At 42.5% G+C, this 17,826-nt stretch overlaps 1 protein-coding gene and 1 long non-coding RNA gene across 2 annotated transcripts in view; one reads left to right on the top strand and one right to left on the bottom strand.

Moving 5' to 3' along the window:
* Positions 1-9,675, bottom strand: part of SLC25A37 (solute carrier family 25 member 37) — a 72,859-nt gene extending 63,184 nt beyond the window's left edge. The window contains exon 1 of the mRNA XM_069214130.1: positions 9,223-9,675. Coding sequence (XP_069070231.1) covers positions 9,223-9,444 — 222 coding nt within the window. The 5' untranslated portion in view covers positions 9,445-9,675. The remainder of the gene's footprint in view (positions 1-9,222) is intronic.
* Positions 9,676-10,069: 394 nt separating this feature from the next.
* On the top strand, positions 10,070-15,300 carry LOC138265933 (uncharacterized). Its single transcript, XR_011199441.1, has 2 exons — positions 10,070-10,471; positions 15,017-15,300. It is a non-coding gene; the product is annotated as an uncharacterized lncRNA (long non-coding RNA).
* Positions 15,301-17,826: the final 2,526 nt, after the last annotated feature.

Below are 17,826 nucleotides of genomic sequence, written 5' to 3'. Positions count from 1 at the left end.
CAGGAAGGAGAGGCATTCTAGCGTAACTACTACCACACCCTCTACCCCCTTCAAATAATTCTTTGAATAGGAATACCCAAGTGTGGAAACCTGGATAAATGTGTGCATAAAACACCTAGAACACAACGGTAAGAGACACAGGAAAAAGGCAAATGTTGAATAACTGCCCCAAATCAAGGCTTGCAAGAGTCTGGAAAATAAAATCAAACCACTCACCCTGGTATCATAAGAGGGGGAAAATCACCAGATAACAAGAATAAATCCGTACATTAACTAAAAAGATATGCATTTCCATGGGTTCGAGAGGAGTACAACACTCTTGTTAACCCTTTCCTCCTTGTCTTCGAGTAGTCAGTAGTTACTGGACAATATCTGTAGTTGGTACAGTTAGTTATTTGCTCCAGGTACACTAAGGCTTTGGTTGCTATTACAATCTGTTGGGGTGGCCAAGTACACCATTTGCTCGTTTGACTGCCTAACAAGAGCTTAGTTGATCAGTCAAGACTTACCCCAGGGAGTGGAACTAATTTTAAAATGAGAACAGAAGGTCCAGTCAAAACCATCTCTGAAAAACTGGATGGTTACCAACTGAAGGCTGTTAGCACAGTTAAATTAAGACAATACAAGACAATATGATCTTGTCTTCTAACGAAAGATTAGATAAGGATACACATTAATTTGAGACTTGAGCAAGAAGGCATTCCATTCACTTTGTAATAAAGGCATATAATCAATACTATCCTATGCAAAGGGATTGAGATTTTTAAACCCTGTGTGTGTGTGTCACAGGTCTCAGTTGTCATGTTGTAATCAAGAATGTGAAGGTGAAAAACTCAAGGTGAACATATCAGAATAGTTATTATGAGACTGCCCTTTCCACAGAAGTCTCAGAGATCTCATGAAGATAACTTCGGAATATCTGAGCCAATTTCAAGGATCCTGTGCCAAATTCAAAGCCTGACAAGCTAAAAAAAAAAAATGTACTGAGGCAACTAACCACTAAAATAGGTAGGCAAATGGAAGAAAGTCTTGACATTCAAGAGGTGCCAATATAGGAGTTCTGACCATGGCAGCAAAACTACCTACATAGAAAGAAAGTTTATCTCATCAATTGCTTAGTGAGTATCTTTACTTTAACGCTAGTCATATGCTGAAAGGATAATATTGTATTCCTAATTCAGAAACACTGATAACATGGTATTATGCCATTTCAGTCAATATATTTTTCAACACTCTGGAAACTAGCAGTTGGTTTACCACTAGGATGAATACCAAAAAGATGCACAAAGTACAAAAATAATCATGAGAACATGTTACTGACTGCAGACTGTTAGCATCTTGGGTACAAGACAAGTAAAAGGCTGCCCAACAGGTTATATATGTGGTGTCTGCCTAAGTTCTAAATACACGAGATAAAGGAAAATACAATTTCAAACAGCTGGGTTGCAAAGCAGTTATTAAACTTTAGGGGCTTGTGCTGTAGCAGCATTTGGCTATAGTCAATATTTTCAGTGATGGGAATCGGAAAGGTTTTGTTGGACTACCCAATGGATGAGCCACATTTATGTTTGCGGATGGGTGAGACAAAAACTAAGGAACATGAAATTGTAGAAAAAATGAAAGGAAAAAAAAAGCAATTCTAAGTTTAGTGGATTTGGGCCTACAAAATTACCATAAATCCAGGGATGGACAATAAGGAGAAACTGTGGCTTATCTGGTTCTTCAAATTAGGTGATAAAGTAACACCACACAGTCAAAAAGTTGTTGCAGCAACTTATGACCACACTTCCTTTCAACTACTTGTATTAGATAGGAGGTGCACACTACTGGACTTTAAGAAAGATGCAAATATGAGTAGTTTAAGTTTCATCGGCAGGCAAAGTCTCTCTGCACAACCAAACTCCTCTCAGGAAGCAAGTGTTCTTAAGCCTTAGGCTAACACTCGGCCAGGTAGGCTGCATATCCTCGTGGCTCTTCAACAGGCACTCAGTTTTCCGTCACACAAGTCAAGGCATCCTTGTTCCACTCCAATGACACCAGATGTGTCATTGGTGTATTCCAATTAGGAACAGCTGTTTAAGGTTTCTATTCTACGTTTAGTCACAAACACCAGGAAGCCGCAATGTATTTCTTACTTCTAATACAGAGTCTTAGATATTGCTGCACCTCAAACTCCAAACAGACAAGGTACTGGTTTCAGATGCCCAGATCTAATGGAAAGAGGGAGAAACAGGAAATGTCAGACTAACTACAAGGTGTACCACCTTCAAATGTAATCTCTCCAGCTTTATACACAAAAACAAAAAGTCTTCCCTGGCTAGTTGTAGTGAAGAGGTGGGTGGCCCTATGTGTTTAGATGGACAAGAAATGCAGCACCTGGCCGTAATACATTGCATTCATAATACTGCCAAACAGTACATATACACAGGGAGCACTTATGTGCCACTGCTGAGTGACATTTAATGTACTTTTAGAAGAGTGTTGGTCCATGGCTTCCCAACGTGCATAGGGCTTGATTGCCCTCCACTACATGTGGCAATGCACTTAAAATGCACCCCCATTCCAGTAGTAGCTCGTACTTTGCAGTTGAGGCAAACAAAAAACACGTGCAGCAACAAGAAGATATGAAAATGTTGATGCCACTAGGGCAAAAAAAAAAAAATGGACAGCCGTAGCCAGAAAATAAGGAAAGTTATAAAACGGCAGAGGAGTAAGTAAAGTGTGAGGGCTTTCCTCCCTACAATCACAAGCAATACCACTTTTGAACTTGCTGCCCTGGGCTAGACATCAAAGCAAGCACAGTGGAGATGATCTACTCAAAACTTCAGTAACGTTTTTAACACTGCCTCACTGAAGAATTATTAACACGCTGACAGACATGAGAGGCAAATGTGATCAATAAATGGCTGACTACCAGGTGACTGTTCTAATAGCTTTCACAAGTACCAGATGACAAACAGCATGACAGGGACTGGTTCACAATTTGGTACTGTTCAATGCATGCATAGTGAAATTGTAGAAGCACTAGTATGCAAACTATGCTTAACTTCAGAGGCTACAAATAGTAAAAGGTTAAACGCACCACCACAAAGATCAGAAAAAAATGGAGATGAGCTTTGGAAAAGCTAGGTGGATAATTTCAAAGCTTCTGAATAACGTGGTAATGTGTTCGGTAAATAAGAGGGAAGCTGGAATACACAAGAAAATGTGTAAATATAAAGCAGGGGAGCAATTATGTTACTATCCATACCATACACTAAGGTTAAAGACAAGCCAGCCAAAGGGTGCATTGTTCACATTCCAATTCCTATATTAGGGGGTTTCTGAGTGTTGGAAAGAAGATTTCTGAGGGGCCTACTGACTATCATGGGAGACCAGTTTACTGATGAAGAAGGGGACGAGTTGTTCAGGGAGGCACCCGTTGATAAAAAAAAAGGCAACTTTAGTTACACTAAATTTACACGGACTGTAAAACATGGAGCCAAGTACAAAGGTGACTTAGGAAAATCCCAAACCTGAAATTCTATCCATTTTGCCCATGGACACATTTCTGAGGTTCCTTCCCTCCTAGAACGTGTTGCTTGTGTTTAGATCTTCAGCTTTTGCCTCTGTATTTGTGGATGTATTCCAAGCCATCCTGATGAATTTGCAACTATGTAATCAACTGGGAACAGAAGTGTGTATCTGTTAAATGAGGGGGTTGGGGATAAAGACCAATAATACTTCTAAATCCACAAAAGAAGTGCTTCTGGTTTCGCTGTATTTTTACATTTTCGCAATAAAGATGTTTTGAAATAAAAAAGGGATACTCTGGAGAAAGCTACCTAAACATGACAGCGGTTTGTATTAACATATAAAGAGCACACTGTCGCAAAACAAGAGAAAATAAATTTGTAAACAGATTATTCATAAAGCACAGGAGTTAAGCAAGGTGTGGTCGGAGTATCTTGGGCGTAAATTAGCAACAATTTCTAAAGAATGTCAAGAGATGGATACTTATTACGGCAACTGATGGAAAACACAGCCAGATATTTGCACAAAAAAGGAATTAAAACACACTGCACCGTTCAGTATTGAAGATGAAGGACACAAGTAGAAAGGAAGCAGTTAAATAATTTAAAAAGTTGCTTAAGTAAAGTGCCTCATTTAACCAACCATTCCAGGGACAAAAGACACTGGATTTTTGCTTTTCTTTGGATTTTCATTTGAAAGACTATTATGAGTAAAGGCGTAAAGAACCATTGTGCGCAACAAGCTAACAAGGAAGCATAAATCTATTGTCAGAACGGTGTATTCTTTAGAGAAAAAACAAACAAAATGAAAAATAAAGAGATTCAAATGCTCTAGGCCCATGCCTGGCAAATAGAAGATGATGGTGAAATGCACCTCGACGTTGTGTAGAGCAGAGCCCAGACTGCATATCATTAGCTGTAACTTAGGGGAGAAAAGCAAGAACCACTACTGCTCCTCAACTATGTAAAGAGACACACCAACAACTTGTTGGACACGAGGGTGTGGGGGGGGAGGGGGGTGTCACACCTTCGTGGTCAACAACTCTGATCACCACTCAGGTGAGCCACTCGCTTGCCATCTGAATAGCTTTAGGCACTAACTGTGAGGATTAAGAGTAGTCAAAGAGGTAATCTGTTGTGCAGTATCTACCAGGGGAAATTCTCAAGTACATGGAATGTTGTAGATAGCCTTCTGAAAAAGGATCACCCATTCAGTGTAAGTATGCAAAGATAGTTATCTAGTTGGCAGTCTGGAGAAGAGAGTATTCTTGTAACACTCAGGTGCTGCAAAAAGCAAGAAGAATGACGCAGCATTATAACAGTCAAATGCAGAATAAAGGCAGAGCAGATGGACTTGAGCTACTTCTTACTGCCTAAAGAGCAAAATAAACCAAAACATAAAATCCTGCACTAGCAATGCACTGGACAGATGGGTGGGAGTGATCCAGCATCTCCTCCTTAGGGTAAGAAAAAGGTGCTGCTCTCAGCATTTAATCTGAGGCGACTTGGGAAAACATAGTTTTACATAAGTGATACATTGTCTAAGGGGAAATGTCTTTATTTGTACAGGTAATAAAAAAAAAAATTACAGGCTTAATAAAAAATAAAAAAAAATAAAAAAATAAAAATAAAACATTTAAAATTACCTTAGCTTTGTTTTCAGGCGTGTTCTCAGAAACGCAAGGCAGCTAATTACGAGTCCCTTAGAAACTACACGAAAAATGGTGACAGCTGCAGACAAGACAAAACTTTCTACCACTACCGCAAGATTAGTTATATAAATTGAGCAAATGATCCGGTATAAAAACTGAACATCATCTGATAAACAGGTTAAAACATATGTATTAAAAAATGGGTATCAAAAGATACAAATTAGTGCATTCTTCTATGAACCTATGCCTCACTGAATGGGTAAGAGGACCCCCAAAGTGTATGAGGTGATTTAAGTGCTGTCTGTGTTACTACAGCTTCGGTCAGGACTGCAAAACAAATATATAATCCTGTAACTCTCACCATTTAAAGATAAAATCAACCCTCAATTCAATTAAAGTAGACATGTTAATGATATTGGCTCCTTGGGCCAACTAAGACCTACATGTCCAGACACGGGCCTCAGGACTTCTAAGTGTTGATGCCCACAAATGTGCATAAAGTGAAGTCTTGACTAAGTTCATTGACTAGTTCATTCTCGAGCCTTGCTAATAGGGTTTGAGGTTTCAACAATGGATTAAGAACTAAGCGGAGGGCCAAGGACATAATTCATAACGAGCTAAGTAAGGGGCTACCTAGACAGGTATATACTGAGAGTCACAGCCATGTTTCACAAACCTTACTAAAAAGATGTTGGAATTATCCCCTCCCCTCCGTGTTAACCTGTGCTCACATGCAGATGCTTGTTACCAGTTGCAGTCCCAGTTTGGTGAAATTACTTAGAACAAATCAGGCATGCAAGTGTGAAGCCAGTTTTTATCTGCTGCCATGATATCCTGTCTGCAACTTTGATAATCAACCTTTTGAAGTTGCCAAAGGAGGTGGGGAGGATGCTCACAGTGCAGCTGGCTGAAGATTATGGACATACTGTTCCAAATAGGCCTGGGTGCAGAGTCACTGCTAGTTTTGGATCTCTGTTCAGAGTTGGTTTTCTAATGTGTCAGACCTGGCTGTGCATAGCTTGAAACCTTCTCAAAAAGACATCTTGTCTTTCCAGAATTTGCATGTACAAGCCAAATTCTACCCAGATTTGAGCAGAAGAGGTGTGTTTCGGTAGGCGGGAAACCTTTTAATTTTATTAGTACTCACTACTAGCCTGTCCAGCAGGAGGAAGCCCCTTCCGTATGCGACTTCTGAAACATAAGCTACTGTGGGTAGTAACTTAGTGCGGATGACCTTTATTAGAGGATAGTGTGAGGGACCGTGAACCTTCTTGGCAAGCTTAAGAAAGTTGTCTTTGTACAAAGAAACGTTTAGTTGAGAACAGTTATTCTTCATAGTGACCTTACGGTACTCAGAGGGACAGGACTTAAAAAATAATCCTTTTCCTGACATCCACTTAAAAATCTTTGAATTTACTGGATCACTCAGCGCTCGATCACCCAAGAGCACACACTTCTATTACCTATTTAAAAGGTTTGAGAAAAACCCATCCCTTCTTTAATTTATTAAAACCCTTCCCACACAATTTATGGTGCTAATCATTTATTAGGTCCTTGATTTAAAGTTTAGTGTGCACATGAAACGTGGAAGTCCAACTCCTAATAGAGACCAAAGATAGGAGCACATCTTCCCTATCCATAACGCATTTACTGTAATTGATGTCCATACAACACAGCACAATGTAAAATACCTCTGTGTAGCCTATGACGCAATCCATCTCCATTTATTCTTTTTTCAGTCCTTGTCTTCTTGGTGTGCTTCCTCTATATTTTATAACGTACGTTTCAGTCTTAAAGACTTAGCATATTTTATAGATAACTGCCTGCGCTACAGAAGAAAGGGATCAAGGAAAATTGGGAAGACATTTTTAGAGTACACTGCCACCCATGAAAACTATTTTTTTCCTGTGACGTCTATTAGTCTATTATATATTACTCCTCTATCTAGTCGAACAGAAATGAAATGTTGTCTCTAACAAAGTAGTGACTTGTCCTTTCACACGCTGAATACATCCCCAAGAACCAGACTTCAGAAAAGACTGCAACACGATATCAGCCACACTACACATGTGATGATGAAGTTCATCGCACGCTGGACCGCAGTGACTTCTGTCTCCTAATCATTCTGGATACGTCAACAGCGTGTGATAGCAGAAAGAATGGGAATGGATGGTGCTCTTCTAAACTAAAGCATAGAGAAATCACATAGGGTAGTAAGGGTGAAGAGCACCGCACATCTGAGAAGTACAACAGTTGTATATGTGCAAGTGTATAGAATGAGAGCAGGGTCTGGTGCAACCTGGCCCAGTGCCTTACTACCCAGTAGGCACAAAGATGGGTAACCGAGTACCCAAAAGGCAAAACTTGAAAAAGATGGCCACAGCACACAGAATGTACAGTCCAACCTTTCGCTTCACCAATATACTATCAGGGTTGTTTCTCCCTGTCACACAATTGGACTGTACATTCTGTGTGCTGTGGCCATCTTTTTCAAGTTTTTTCTCTTCTAAACTAATCCTCTTTAATCCTTGAAAATAAAGATCAAAAATAAACTCTACAGCTTGCTATTTAACACCTCACAGTTCAGGTAGAAAGTACTCCAAGGCTTCAATCTTTGACTAACACTCTTAAACTTAAGTATGTAACACTTGGCTGTTCTACTCAAGAACACAAAGTTCATGCCATTTCATCACTGACAACACCAAGCTCTACATGTAAGGCTCATCCCCGAACATTGAATCCTTGAGGACAATATGGAGGTATAAAAAAAAACAGGTTACATCCCTGCAGCAGAAAAGCTATCAGCAGAAAGGAGGGAACCAACAACACAGCCAATGGGCGAGACGGTGAATAAACCAGGCCAAGTAAGAGTAAAAGGACGCTTTTAATAGGACAGGTAAGCAGTTGACACTTTCAATAAAACATATTATAATTGAAATTCATTCTTCCAGCTTTCAATCTTCACCATCCCCTTTCTTTCACCCGCCAACATTCCTCCTCTGACCCAACCATGGCTCCCCCTCTGGCCCTCTGCCAAAGTTAATTCTGCAGTGACCCCAACTCTCCCGGCCTGTCGTGAGCTTACATCCTGCCACAGGTCGAAAGCAACAACCTAAAGCCCCAAAACTGCATCCATTCCCAAAAAGCAGAGTCCAAACATTTATTTCACAGGAAGGGTGGGTGGGCGGGGCAAGGGGAAACAACTACTTGGCACCCTCCTCTGTAGGCCCACAGTCATAATGGCGAAAATGCCCCCATGAGTGTCTAACGGCTCCTGAAACCACTCCTCAACTAAAATTCTACCAATCCTAAACTCCCACATGCCAGGAACCCACCACTCGCCCAAAGACGCCCGGGGTGGACATGGTTCGGATGCCATCCCCAGGACCCACATTTGCAGAATATTGATTCAGACTTGGGCTTACTCCACGTAACAGACTTATGGGCAGAAGCAACTGAAAACTGGGGGGGGTGATATATCCTTCGGATGCCACCCCCAGGACCCACATTTGCAGAACACTGAGTCGGATTTGGACTGACTCCACGTAACAGACTATGGGCTTGAGCAATTTAACACTGGCGGGCAGGAGCTTCTATGGAGTTGGGCTAATCCTCGTGCCTTATGATGAAGAGAGAGAGCAGAAATAAGCACAGGTATTTGGAAAAAGAACGATTTGTGATCGGCCAAACACGTGCTGCATGTCAAACAGCAGCTCAAATGCAGGATTAGAGGGGTACTGATCTTCAGTATGTAGCTCACGTGCTGGACCGCTCCGGACGGGAATGGTTCAGAGCTGGAGTCATAGTGACAGCTGGGGGACAGTGACACCCAAGTTGCAACAATAAATAACTAGGCAAAAGGCGGGGTACTCAAACTAAAAGCACAGGTGGACGTTGGTTAGGCGCACCTCCAGCCTGCAACCCAGATGACATTGGGACAGATTGCAACAGCATGAACACCGGCGGTGTTAGTGATTTCTGACATAGGTGGTCTCTGGCAAGCGCAAACCTGCTGACTTTGGGCCATCACTTAATTCGCGCTCTGACCCCAAGCTCACCTTGACAGAGTCCACAGGATACATTACGGTGTGCTCCAGCACCCCTGCCACGGCTCCAGCTGTCATGTGCGTGCCTAAGGAGGCGCTGGCTGGCAAGCTTTCGTATTCGTCTCCGGGACCCGCAGCAAGGGATCCTCCAGGAGCAGCGGCAGCTGCCGGTTCCCGTGCCCCTTCTTGCTGCTCCATCCCTAGCCCTGCTCCGCTACTACGGAGCCTCTCCATCCGCCCTGGAGAGAAGCAGCAGCCAGGGTAGTGCACCGCACAGAAGGGGCGGAGCACAACCCTCCCGCGTGCGCCACGACGTCACCGCATACAACTTCACGAGCACCAGCAGTCTTCCTGAAAGACTTGTGCGCCAAGCCAACTACATGGGGCGGCGCATCTCTGGACTGATACGATTGGATGAAAATCTTTATCCACAGCAACCAACCGCCTCATTGATGATGTCACAGATGGCCAGCCTCTTGTTCGCGGAAAAAAAAAAAACGGTTCGGCATGGAAACAAAAGAAGGACTGGAATGACGCTTTAAAAGTAGACTTTTCGCTAATTTTCGTGCAATTCGTTGCCATCTTTAAAGTCACAATCTAGTGTTCGGTGTGAAAGTAACCCGAATTCTATGTCAGGACCGGAGGCTTCGGATTAGGCTTCTCTTTCTTTACTGGTCAAAATTCAGCAGCCAAAGAGTTAACAACAATAACTTCAAAAAACTACAAATCCCATGAACATTAGTAGTCCAAGCTGCCCAATCCCAGGCCAGCCCCAGCTAAAAGAGTCTCTATGATAACTGCTCTTCCTCTTTCTTTGCTGCTGCCCTCTGAATAAGGTATTTATATATGTGTAGTACCTGTATGTTTTTTCTAATATTGGGCCGTGGAGCGGGAGCAGGGCTAGCGGCACTCATGATTGGAAGACCGGGCTCGTGTCTTCCTCTCGATTCATTATAGAAGGTTACGCGTCGAGAATCTCCCAATCGCGTCCCTTGACGGAAGTACTGCTCGCCCGCGACGCAGCTATTTTAATTGTCTGCGTTCGCGGGACGAGGAAATCTTCATTTCTCGGTCGCCGAGGGAGACCGAGTGAGTGCTGCGCTAGGAGAGCAGTCTGCTCTCTATATCTGTGCTTTTTTGCGGTCCGCGCATGCGCAGAGCCGGAGATTCCGATTTTCATCTGAAACTCCGTCTCGGTAGCGCGTGTAGCGCAAAGTAGAAGTTTTCAGCCCGATTGAACGCCCGACGGGGCCCATAAACGGTGAGGCCTCGCCTAGGAGGCTTTTTGCAGGTGCTCCCTCCACTGGACTTGGGCCCTAATAAATAAATAAGAGTTGCATTGGGCAATCGTTGGTTCTTCAAATCAATTTACCTGCTGGGGTTGCCTCCCCCCTTGAACTCCATTTGTTCCTGCCATGGCTTATTTTGCCGGGGAGGATGAATATTACCAAGAGGAAGTGGAAACTCCCTTCCCAGAGCAAATAGAGGAAAGATTGGTGCAAGCCCTTGGGCACTATGTTCAAGATTCAGTTAATCAAGCTTTAATAAAAGCACTTAAACCATTTACCAGACCTCTGGTCAGATATGGACAAAGAGAATTGATGGGACCCCACCTTCTGGGTCACGAAGCTTGGACTCTCACCCCAGAGACCCTGGGTTTAGCAATATGGGACCGACTGGCCCATTATTCTCAGGAGAGATCCTTTCCCAAATGGCCTCGGCCGTGTTAAATGACCACGAATATAGTTCGGACCTTCTTCCTCCCTCTGATAACCTTCCTACTCCCTAAGACTCACAGAAGGATCAGTCTCAATCGTCCGACTCTCACTCGGATTCAGATATATCAGAACCCAAACTCTCAGGCAAACGGAAACGAAAGTCTAAACGTTATGCTGGTGATGAAGGATCCCCTCAGGGAAACCTACTGTTTGACCCAGAGAATATTGTGCACCCTAGGTCAACGGAATGGGTCCCTTGCACTGAAGTAGCTCTTTATGTGCAAGATAGACTTCGTAAGGGCTTTGATAAAGATGTTCGGAGTGTTCTTCGGTCAGAATGTCCCCGCCCCTCTTTGATGGGTAAGGTAGCTGACACGCCAGAACTTGACCCCAATGTGGCGACATTTCTCAAAACGTTTTCTAAAGACCCTAAGAAAGGCCTGGACCGAGCCTGGAAAGGATGCCAGGATAAATTACTGGACCTGTCTGGTCCTATTACAAAGATTCTGGACCTCGCAGTACAAGCTACAGAGACCAATTCCATCCTAGACCCGCAAAGTGTGCTAGAATGGGCCCAAAGAGCCATCTGTCTTTTAGGGAATGTGAATTGCGCCATGTCTTCCGAACGCAGAAAATCCTTTCTCATGCGCATAGACCCTAAACTAGCGGAGTTAGCACCCACTGAACCGGGTTCCCCTAGCCAATGGTCTCCTTTTTGGAGAGAAATTTGTGAAAGACTTGGGCAAGTACGTCTCCACGTTTACGGCCCTCGACAAGGCTCAATCCTCCATGAAACAAATGTTCACAGGTGGCCTTTTTAACAGGGCCGGACGCTACAGAGGTTGAGCGTCAGGCCGTGGTTTCCAGCAGACCTCTCCCAATTATACCCCTAGAGGTCAGGGATACTACCAGCCTTCAGGCTTCTATCCCTCCAGAGGTCGACGAGGCCGAGGTCGTGGCTTCAGAAATCGCGGTTCAGAGTGAACCCAGGATACCAATACAGGTGAGAATTATTCATTTTTCAGATGTGATTCTTGGGGGGAGATTGGAGAAACACGCCCAATCTTGGGAGCGCATTTCTCAAGATCCTTGGGTCTTGCAGACAGTCCGAGGTTACAGACTAGAATTTTACGACACCCCTCAACATAGCTGTCCTCCGTTCCCTCTCCTTTTTTCCCTAACAGAAAGCAATTTTATAGACGCAGAGATCCAAAGTCTTTTGTGCAAGCAGGCGATAATACTTGCAAATCCGCATCCAAAAGGGTTTGTCAGTACCATCTTTTTGGTACAAAAGAAAGGAGGAGGTTTTCGCTTGGTGTTAAATCTAAAGGACTTCAACCACTGGATAGTCTCTCATCATTTCAAGATGGAGGGTATCCATAGGTTGAGAGATCTCCTTCAAGAGAAAGATTGGTTAGTGCGACTAGATCTCAAAGACGCCTATCTTTCGGTCCCCATTTTTCCTCCGCACGGGCGGTTCCTTCAGTTTCAGTGGGAAAACCTATGGTACGAATTCAGGGTACTTCCCTTTGGTCTTTCCTCTGCCCCATGGTGCTTCACGAAACTCCTCTGTCCAGTGGCCCAATTCCTTCGAGAAAGGAGTGCGCCTCATCATTTATCTCGACGATATTTTGATCATGGCACAGTCCAGAGAGTTGGTCCTCCTTCACCTCTCCTGGGCAATTCAAATTCTTCAAGACCTTGGGTTCTTGATCAACAACAAGAAGTCAGTAATGCTTCCCTCGTAAAATATAGAATTCTTAGGTTTCCAAGTAGATTCTATTCAGGCTCAACTCAAATTACCTCTAGCGAAACGGGTCTCAATCAAGAAAGAATTACGGAAAGCCCTTGTCTCTCCGACTATATCATTACGGATTTTAGCCCGATTGGTAGGGCTTATGGCTTCTTCCATTCAGGCGATCTTTCCAGGTCCCCTCCACTACAGGGCTCTCCAACGCCTAAAGATATTGCACCTGCGCAAAGGCCTATCCTACACGGATCAAGTTCCATTATCAGAGGAAGCCAAGCCAGAGATCATTTGGTGGCTTCGTCCCATGGAAGCCTGGAATGGCAGGGCCATTTTTGCATCCTCCCTGGAAATGATTATAGAATCAGATGCCAGCTGTTGGGGCTGGGGAGCTCGCAGTGGCTCAGTGGAGACGGGGGGCCGTTGGTCCTCGGACGAGCTGAATCTCCACATCAACTGCTTAGAACTGCTGGCGTGAGCTTTTGCGATTCGTTCACTCTCTCCCAACAAAGCCAGCTGCTGCATTCTTTTGAGAATGGACAATGTATCAGCAGTGAGATATGTCAATCGCCTGGGAGGTACAAGATCTCACATGCTGGCGGAGATTGCCAGGGACATTTGGCATTACTGCCTACAGAATCAGATTCATGTAATAGCGGAGTACATTCCAGGTCGCACCAATGTGGTGGCAGACTGGAATTCTCGTTTTTTGAGGGACAGCAGCGATTGGATGCTGCATCATTCAGTGTTCCAGAATATAGCGAAGAGATGGGGTCCCTGTGTAACAGACCTGTTTGCGTCTCAACTCAATACCCAGCTCCCGAGATTTTTCAGTTGGAGACCGGACCCAGTAGCAGTTGGGACAGATGCCTTTCTCCAAAATTGGTCCCACGACATTCATTATGCTTTCCCCCGTTCTCTATGATTCAGAGTCCTGACGCAGGTAAAGAGACAAATGTCGGATATAGTGCTAGTGACACCGCTCTGGAAAGCTCAAGCGTGGTTTCTGGTGGCGATGGCATTATCATGTGCGTCCCCAGTACATCTGCTGTTATTCCAGGCCCTTCTTCTGGATCCCTCGGGCTCCCCCCATCCTCTAGTCATTCAGAAACAACTACATCTCATGGAATAGAGACTTTCAGGAGACGATGGCAAGTGCCGGGAGTTTCAGGAGACTCTTTGTTCTTTTTGTCTCAGTCCTGGGCCCCTTCCACCTGTAAACGATATGAAGCATCCTGGAGGAGATGGGTGGGTTGGTGCAGTGAACGGGATATTGATCCCGTGGGGGCCCAGATTTCCATGATAGCAAATTTTCTTTCAGATTTGGCTATACTGGGTCTGGCTTATAGAACGATTAATAATTTCAGATCTCCAATTTCTGCAGGACACCCACATGTAGATGGCAAACCTGTGGGTGAGCATCCATTGATTTCTAAAATTCTTCGAGGTATTCGAATGGTAAAACCTCCTCAAACACGCTACTCAGTGTTGTGGGACGTGGATATTGTCCTTCGGTTCATAAGAAACTGGCCTTGCAATGATGATTTGTCACGCAAACAACTGTCGGCAAAACTGACTGTGCTCTTATGCCTTATTTCATGTAGACGCGTCTCAGATGTAAGGGCCCTGGACCTGACAGGTAGAGTATTTACTCCTACAGGAGTTTCTTTTAATATTTCTAGAAGGACTAAGACCGCTTCAAGATGTATTTCATATCCAGCTTTTCCTCATAATCAAAAATTGTGTGTTGTTCAATGCTTGAAGGTTTATGAGAGTGTTACCCGAGATTCTCGAAGAGATGCAGGAGGACAATTGTTGATATCCCTTCAGAAGCCGTTTGGTCCGGTCTCGTCAGCCACGTTGGCTAGATGGGTCAAGTGGCTTTTGGGAGAAGCTGGTATTGATACCTCGACGTTCAGAGCTCACTCCATTAGGGGAGCTATGGCGTCCAAATCCTTTGGAGCGGGTTCCAGATTAGAGGATATCATGGCAGCGGCAGATTGGTCTTCAGATAATACATTTAAAGTATTTTATCATAAACCCATTGTGGATATTGCATCTAATGTGGTGGATCAGCTTTAAACTAGCATAATCCGAAGCCTCCGGTCCTGACATAGAATAAAAAGAATTCTAGCTATCACGTCAAGAATTTTCAATTCTATTAAGGACACGGAAGCGAGGATTATCCTACCCGTATTTTATTAACAAGCTACAATGTATGTTATTGGAATTCACATACTAAATGTGTTAATGAAATGTTTTACAGATTCATGTTTTTCCCCGCCCCCTTGAGATTATTTCATTTCCAAAAAATTATTATAGTGCATTTCTTTCCATTTAGGTACTGTCACCAAAGGAGACTGAAATTCGGTATGAGATTGATCTTATCTGTTGTGGTTTTCGTGTTCGCCTACGTGTTCAAGGGCAAGTGAGAAGAAGTGGAATGTGATTCGTCTATCGCAAAGAAAGAGGAAGAGCAGTTATCATAGAGACTCTTAAAGCTGGGGCTGGCCTGGGATTGGGCAGCTTGGATTACTAATGTTCATGGGATTTGTAGTTTTTTGAAGTTATTGTTGTTAACTCTTTGGCTGCTGAATTTTGACCAGTAAAGAAAGAGAAGCATAATCCTCGCCTCCGTGTCCTTAATAGAATTGAAAATTCTTGATGCGATAGCTAGAATTTTTTTTAGTGTCTGTTTGGTTTGACTAGCACATTTCAACCAATAAAACTTTATGTGCTGCGACTTAGTCCGACATAACAATCAAGGAGAAAAGTAAAAGTGCAGGTGTCGCATTGCAAATTAATTTGGTTTAGGACCAAACTATGTTACATAGGATGCAGCCTTTTGAAAGGTGTAATGATGCATTTTTTAATGCGAGATGAGTCTTATTTTTCTGTTGATTGCTGCGTACAGTCTAAATAAAAATATATTTCGTATTTTATATATTTTATATGTTGAAAGATATATTACAATTTTACATTATACCATTTGTATAAGTATACAAATGCAATGTACTATGAATATTAATAATTTAATGATGTGCATACAACATAATGTATTTTATATATGCTATATTTTATATGTTATATATTTAATGTAAAATAAAAACCAAAATATAAAAGACACTTGTTATGTGATTGATGATATTCCTGATTCCAAGTAAGTTTTAAAAATCACGGAGGCTCCTACATAGGTGCTATTGTTTAAAAAGAGCTAAGATGGAGATGTAAATATAAACAAGGACTGCAAAAGCCAATAGAGCCCACCTCTGTAATGCAAGTGCAATGTTATTGGCTTTGACAATGTTTTTCTGTTACGTTTTGTTTAAAAAAAAGTAAAAGAAAACATTTCAAAATAATGGAGAAGTAAATATATCTTTTACGCTATCTCAAAAACTTTTCACTCAGAAAACTCTGAACTGAATTTAAAAAGTATAAGGAAGTGTCAGAATGTAAAAAGGAAACACTTTCCAAGACTTAAGTTACTTTTGCAGTCGTGAGCAGATGTCACTTTACTCAGTGCCATGAAAGCCTTTTTGTGTCAAAGCTTGTGTTTTAATGCAATATGTGGAACGCAGGAGATGAAATAATACAACTGTTAAAGTCTGCTTTTCAGCCATATTCCAGTAAAAATATCCCTGTTGGTCTGGTTTTACTGACAAGCTTGGAGGTAGGGGGAGCAACACAGCATGGCAGGGGTGAAGGCACTAGAGGGATGACGCAGTACTAGCAAGTACTTGCGCTCTCATAGGGTGCTGAATGAAAATTAAAAAAGTAGCTCCTCCAAAGTGAGCAGTGGAAGGAACTGTTAACGCGTCCCTTTATGATATTTTATTACACATCAGGACTCGTTTTAGACCAATGAATCTTTTGACCCAGTTGAGACACCTTAGGGCGAGATAGCTGATCAATATGTCAATCAATATGTCAATAATCTCATCAATATTTATCACAACAATACATTTCACTTTAGTCAAAGTCATTAATCAATTCAAGATTCTAGCATGACCTTTCAGCCATGAATAACCACACCGGTTTAGTAGAATTTTATGAGTATTATTCCCTATTGTTTACAAATCTAATAGCAAATGATTCAATCTCAAAACCAAGAAACATAACAGCATAGTCACAATATGGCAACTTTGGTAAGATTTCATTAAGGCGAGAATCACAAATATCAGAACGTAACACGGCGTGAACATAGATCAATTAACAAGAGTGTCAATAATGCATCAGTTCAACAAAGCATAGTCACAGTCGTTTGTCTATTTGCATCAGTCTAGTGAACACCTGTCCTAACCACTGATTAGCATTAGCATGTTGGGCTTCATGCAAAACGATTTTGAACATCAATTTGGAAAAAATCTAACTATGGTCTCTGTCAAAAGTAAGCAGTTGGTACCTAGGAAGGAAAAGCAAACAGACAAATTACAAATGCATTGTCATAATTACCCTCCAAGGATTAAGTCAGCGCACAGGATCAGTCTTCGTCTTCAGGACATCAGTCAGATCGCCATCGGTCAGAACTCAGCTCTGGGGCAAAAGGGCACTTCCCTCATAAGGAGGTAAAGTGTATATGGGCAATTATAAGGGCGAGGATGGTTTAGGTAAACCACCAAATCACCAAACAGAGTGACAGAGTTTCTGGATAAAACCAATAGCATTCCCTACCTAAGTCTAAATGACTTCCAGTGACATGGCTTTTTATCCCTTTTTCGATGGACATTCACCCAAAATTCTATTGGACATTTGCTATACCCCACTATCTTTAACCTATCATAAAACACATTAGATAATCTAACTCTTCACCCCATATTATTTTACAAGTTTTTGATTGGTCTTTGTAATTGACGTCTTCAGAGGTGGTACGTCCGGTATGATTTCATCCTTCTGTAATTCTTTGCACATCTTTTGGTCAGCAGTTCCATTGTCTTCACCGGTTTGAATGACCTTGTACATTACATTAATCTACATTGTTTCAATTCACTTTTAACATTTATTTTGCAAACAAGAAGAAGCGGTGAGAAACGGATCTACATGGTTACATTCATCTTCAAAGTCAAAGAAAAAGAATAAACAGGGTCATGTACCCTTGTGAGTCAGCACAATGAAAAATAGAAAAATGCATTCAATATGAGAGCCAAGCAGCTA

Source organism: Pleurodeles waltl, chromosome 11 (genome assembly GCF_031143425.1).
Source record: "Pleurodeles waltl isolate 20211129_DDA chromosome 11, aPleWal1.hap1.20221129, whole genome shotgun sequence".
Taxonomy (NCBI): domain Eukaryota; kingdom Metazoa; phylum Chordata; class Amphibia; order Caudata; family Salamandridae; genus Pleurodeles; species Pleurodeles waltl.
The sequence above is the reverse complement of the archived record's forward strand: the minus strand, read 5'-3'. Positions and strand labels throughout refer to the sequence as shown.